This window comes from Haliaeetus leucocephalus, unplaced genomic scaffold (genome assembly GCF_000737465.1).
Source record: "Haliaeetus leucocephalus isolate CR32 unplaced genomic scaffold, Haliaeetus_leucocephalus-4.0 Scaffold605, whole genome shotgun sequence".
NCBI classification, from domain to species: domain Eukaryota; kingdom Metazoa; phylum Chordata; class Aves; order Accipitriformes; family Accipitridae; genus Haliaeetus; species Haliaeetus leucocephalus.
Window position 1 is genome coordinate 6,461,589 of NW_010973041.1, and position 6,000 is coordinate 6,467,588.

General features: G+C 40.6%; 1 protein-coding gene across 3 annotated transcripts in view; it reads right to left on the reverse strand.

The window, feature by feature from the left end:
• INIP (INTS3 and NABP interacting protein) overlaps positions 1 to 6,000 on the reverse strand; it is a 30,003-nt gene that overhangs the window by 23,837 nt on the left and 166 nt on the right. For 2 of the 3 annotated variants that reach the window (XM_010578148.1, XM_010578146.1), the window contains exons 1-2: positions 5,576 to 5,774; positions 4,987 to 5,073 (exon numbers count right to left, since the gene is read on the reverse strand). In XM_010578148.1, coding sequence (XP_010576450.1) covers positions 4,987 to 5,011 — 25 coding nt within the window. In that variant the 5' untranslated portion in view covers positions 5,012 to 5,073; positions 5,576 to 5,774. Of the gene's footprint in view, positions 1 to 4,986; positions 5,074 to 5,575; positions 5,775 to 6,000 lie in introns of those variants that run through there. The other variant, XM_010578147.1, reaches the window with a different exon arrangement.

The window sequence follows — 6,000 nt, forward strand, 5'->3', positions numbered from 1 at the left end:
GCTAACAAGCTAAAATTCAACATTTCGGAGTTGTAGCTAGCTCTGACTTTACTTTCTTGTAAATTCTGGAGACAATGCCGTAATAGGATGAATGAAGTCCCTCTAAAAGGGGTCTGAGCTAAAGTGATCATGTCTGTATGCTCATTCTTTAGGGTTTTCAGCCAAAAAAACCTTAATACTTGACATATTACTCAGCAGCCTTCCGCTAGTGCTTGTTCACACCAAACTGCATAAATCTAAATGTATGCTTGGAATTCAGATGATATGGTAATTGAGGCAAGAAAAAGGAGACCACTTTTTAATATAAGCTGCTGTCAGCTAAAAAATAAAGACCAAATATGCTTATATTTAGCAGGAAGCAGATGGTATGATTCAGAAAGGCTTGAGGCATGTGTAAGAATAAAATTTTAAATGCTGTTTTTAAAATGATCAGAAACTGTGCAAGATTATCACTGTCTTCTATTTTAGTACGAGACTTGCTATAGTATCTTATGGCATAAACTCTAGAGGAAATTCAGAAGAAACCCAAGTATTTTTATTTCCTTTTCTTCTCCCTCTACTAAGAGCGTTTAAAAAAATAATTAGTATTTTGGTCTAGAATTCAGACAGTACCCATCAGCAACCCGCTGTATTGAAAAAGTTATTTAAGAGAATTTGTTAGTGATAAGTAGAAAAAACCCTACTTGAGAAAATGGAGGAGGACATCCAACACGTACATGTTAGTGCTCCTCACCTGAGCAATGTGAAGTTCCTACAGCTATTTTAAACTTTTTTAAAATGCAACGTAAAACCTGTTCATTTAAAAGTTAACAATGGAGGGGGTGGGACATGAGAAATCCATTTTAGAGAGAAAATCTGGCATCCTTACAAAATAATCAATCATATCTGGCAATACATAAGCAAGACTTCCATTTAGATTTTTCCCTGCCCAGGACCCCAAAGTGCTTCCATAAAGACCAACTTGAAACAGCTACGGAATATTCCTACTTCAATTACAAAGTAATTTTTCATCTGTAGATTTAACAGATCTGTTCCACTTTCTAGTAATAAAAATGCAGACATGAAAAAAAGCCATCCTTACAGATTCTCATCTGTAAAAGGAAGTGTAGGCTTTCAAACACAGCAACTTCTTAATAAAGCTTTAAGTTTACACTTCCCTTAACTGGGCTGAGTAGCACTACTATTTTGAGTTTGAACAGTTCATGACTACTGCAGTTCATTAATATTCTTCTCTGCTTTGCAGACACAAAAGCCCCGACACAAAAAGACCCGTTCAAGGCAGCTAGATAGATTAATGGCAGTGTCAGATGTCAAACTGAGCACCTGGATCTCTAAGGTAGCAGATTCAGGACATTCAAAATACAAACCTGCTCTGACACATCTATTTCTGACATCAAGCACTGTATTATGTGTTCTGTGCAGGAGCTAAAAGTTTGCTTGTTGATGTTTTGCATGTGAAAGGCAGAAAACTAGAGAAGGCTGAAGCCTTGCCAACTGATACTGATAGCTTTAAGAGCTCACAGCAAGTTTCACTCTCCAACTAATCCTAACACCTAATCTTATCACCCTACCTCACTGATATCTATGTCAGTTCTACTAGCTAACTCTGCATGGCAAGAAACAGTATTAGCTTTATCTACTTTAAGTTCTTGCTTTTCATCTCATATCTTTTCCCTGATCTGTTGGTTGCTTCAAATTCACAGTATGTATAAGTTTTTTTTAATATGGACTATTTATCATTTGTCCATAAAATGTGCAACAGCACAAAAGAGCCCACAGCCACTTTGTGTTCAAGATACCTTAGAGTAGACATCCAGCTTTGAAACCATTTTTCCAAGTAGAAGTGTCTGTACATGAAATAGCACTGTCACTACGCACTGTTCCACCTGCTCAATTCAGAAACCATTTCACAGGAATTTTGTTACTGAAGTGCATGCTTTCATAAATGCTAGCCTTCATGAAGTGAGGCAGCAACCTCTTCACAAGCAGAATCTAAAGACCTTATTAAACACACAATACTTGGGAAAAAGGATGCAGTAACTGTATTTTGATTTCCTCTTCTGCTTGTAACTACTGACATCACAAAACATCACCTAATAGTCTGCTGCCCATCAGTACTTTTCAGTAACAATTTACATTCGGATATACTTTTCATATACGTTGTGTGACAACAAAACAAAAGGCATATTAGTAATTCAGTAAATTAACTTGAATTCCTAAAAGATATATATTAATATATTTCATCTGTCCCTCCAGAAAACAGCTACCTGCATAGCTGAATGCAAGTCATTGACTGCTTTATGGCCACAAAGTTCTCCAGGGAAGAGATATGCTACAGCCCTCAAGTACTATGCTTGCACACAGATCAGACTCAGATGCAGAGCAGCAAAGTTTGTAGATGATGGCATAAATCAAGGCAGAACAGCACAATCTTCCATTTTAACACAGACTCTGTGAACAGAATGCTATATCAGCTGCTCACTGTGTTACACGAATGTGCTCACATACCTTTAAGCCAAAAGGATAAACAACCGCCAGGACAGAAAGAGACCTTGTAGATTTGCTACAGCCTGAAGCTTAGAATTCTGTACGTATTTAAAGAGCTTGGTTCTTCCAACATACCAGAACTCTTCTTTTCAGAAAAGTTCAGCCCTGTCTGAAGCAGGACCTGTATTTGTTTCACCTTTGAGGACCTAAAGGAGAGTTCCTTCCTGAACAGTCACATTGCTTTTATCTCAGAAGGCTTCCTCTATGAGAGCTCACACACAGCATCTTTAATTTAGTAACATGCAAGGTATGCTCTGGCCTTGCTGTGCACAAGCAAAAGCATTACAAGAGCAGCCTTATTAATGCATGTTGCACAAGTACTGTGAAGTATTGCTGCAGAAGCAGTGTATTACCAAGCACCTGAAAGTAATTTCTGTAATTCAGAAGCTGATTTTCATCCCCCCCTCACCCCCTCCCAGATTTACCACTCTGGTCTATGAGCTCATCTTGTGGACAATACACAGCATGCTAAAAGCTTTTCCATTTCTTTCAAACACTGTAATCAGTCTCATGCAATCAGTTCCACGTGGTACTAACAGCCTGAAGTAAGGCTTTAATGCAATTCTATTTAGGTTTGCTGCATTCATATGTAGCTCCTCATCTTTGAAATTCTAATTAAAAGACTACTTTCCTAAGAAGCCAATGAATTAAAGGAAGTCCAGTCCACAAAATCTTAATCGTTGTAGTCTGAATCTCCCAATTAACAGAAAACTCAATTAACTCCTAGGAAAATACCTGGTACTCATTAAAGGGAAAGAAACAACTCAGTAGAAAAAATTACACAGTCTACCTGTGTAGAAGGCTAATGTTTAATTCATCCTTACAGTTCTGAGTTAAGTGCTACCATTCATAAACCTTCCAGTGAGTGTTTCAGTAAATCCCTATTCCTTTTATCCAAGAAGAGGGAAATGAAAGAATGAATTGCTTGAACGGTACCTATAGACGCCTTGAACTGTTGCTAATATTTACCCATTCCTTTCCAATTTTCCTAGGTATATTATTTATAGGCTCATTTGGGTGATTAAACTTTATAGTGTTTCTTGCCTGCTTAGTGCAAAAATTTTCATATGATAATGAAACAGTTCCTTTATTGAGTCTCTAAAGAGTATCTCAAAGTATAAAAGCAGATTCCAATGGTCTATTAAATTATAAGCCTCTGGAATGTGGAGGCAAGCAAAGGCTTTCTGGCAATAAAATCCAACCCAACCTCTCAGTAAATTCACATATTTAAGAAAAAGTAGCTTTTAAGTCTCTATGACAGTATTTTATTCCTTGCAAGGATGCTGACTTGGTATTCACACAATAAAGCAAGATTTACCATTACATACCAAAAACTTCTCAGAGTTAGAATTTGCAAAAAGACTATCTGCCATCTGCAGTACTCCTCTCTCAAGACTTCACAAAAGCTCAATAAGCATTCCAAAAACTACCTTCTTTTTGTCAGGTAGCAAGAAAAATCTGTCTTTTGGACCAACACATTTCTTCTGTATTTGTTTTGAAAGCAGAGAGCCATTGCAGAGGGAGGGGAGGGAACCACACGAGTGATCTAGCACCCCTTGAAAGCATCAGCACTTCAGAATTAACTACACCCAGCTTTGTAGGACTGCTTTCCTGGATAAGGACACTCACAAATGTGCATGAAGAAGTCTCTGGTTGCTGGGAAACTGAATTCTGAATTCATTTCTCATAACCGATAAGTGAAGAGCCATATCTGAGAAGCTTTTTTTCTCCTCAGCTCTTCCATAGAAGAGACAAGCCTCAGAGTTCCACTAAGATTTCCAGAAAGCACCTCTAGAGGGCGATTTAAGACCCTCCTTCAATTTACCGTGTGACCGACCCGCCCCCAGACTCTCAGCTCCTTCTAACGCACGTGCTTCGGCTAGATACATGGATCATTTCCACAGCTTGAACGATTTTATGGATGCAATTCAGATGAGTCATCATACAAAGAAACATTTCATCGGAGTTAGCATTATGATTTTATTTGGCTTTTCCTCCCAGGCCTGGCCACTTGCTATCTGTCTTTGCTGTTACTTCCCTGGGTCTTTCTGCTCCCATTGTGACATGGAATATACTTGACTTCTGGCGGTTCCCTGATGCGAAGCGCAACAGCTGCAAGTCATGTTCAACGCTAAGCGTCTTAAGTGTCATAAACACACTTCAGGAAATAACCACAGCACCACAGGCGTGACAGGTACTTCATAACCTGAGCAAGAAGGAATGCACAGTAATTCAGAGCTCCCCTGCCATCAGTGGTCTTTTTCAATTATTCAATGTGAATAATTCTCCCAGAAGGCTTGCTCACATTCTGCTATTTTCACCCCCACCTTCCTGCCTCTCTTTCCCTTTTTGCTTTCTGTAAATAAACTTACAGTTTTGGTGACTTCACTGACATTTTGTACATAGCCTTTCCCCTTGAATACTTAGATTAAAACTTACCTTGTCCTGAAGGATTTGCTGCCATCCTTCACTTTTCAGCCCTTGTTTTACTTAGCTGCAGTTCAAATCTTTTAACCCCACAAATATCTGCAAAACAGGCACAATACAAGATAAACGTATTCCTTTAAAGGAAAAGCTTGGATTTCATTCTGTTACAGGGTTTATAAATGTGGCAACTGTTACAAAGCACAAGCCAAATACAGCATGCATATTGCTTAAAATATGTAACACTATTTATATTGTTCTGATTGAAATTTTTAGCTTGAAATATCAGAAGTTGCGATCAATTCTTTTTCAGAGTCTAGTAACTTAAGAACAACCTTTAGAGTCATTCTGGAGTCATACACGCTTTTTCCTAACACAATTTCTTCCTGACGAAGTATGTCAGAGTGCACTTCAGAATCACGTTAAAGCATTACACTCCTTAAATGCTAAAGCCCTGAAAGGCCTCAGTTCAGGCTCCAACTCAAGGAAACCGATTATTTGAGGAAAGCCAATTTAAATCCCAGCTACAAGGCCCGCCAAAGGCTACCATCCTCACAGCTGCGGCAAAACAAAACGGGATGCCCGCTCCTCAGCCGTACGTCACCTCGGGCCACGATCAGCTGCTGTTTCCATTAAGGTGCCAGGCTGTGAAGTGCAGCGGCGAAGGGCTCCAGCTCAGCCGGGTGGAGGGGAGGGATGGGAGCACCGAATCCTGCGGGGAAACGCGAGTCACAAGTCTCGGTCAGATTTCGACAGGAGACCAGGAAACAGTTACACCCCGGAACTGCGGGTCCCTGAGCAGCAACGCTAGCGCAACGAAAAAGTAAGTCGACAACGGCATTAATTAAGAGCAGCCACACCGGGCACGACACGCTTCTCCGAGAGCAACTTGCGGGCCGGGGAGAAGCGCCCGGGGAGGCCGGGTCCGCCCGATCGCCTCCGCCCGGCCGCTGACAGGCGGCGGGCCGGCGTAGGGCCGGGGCTGTCCCCTGGGCCAGGAGGCGGGGACCGGGAGCGGGCTCTCCCGTC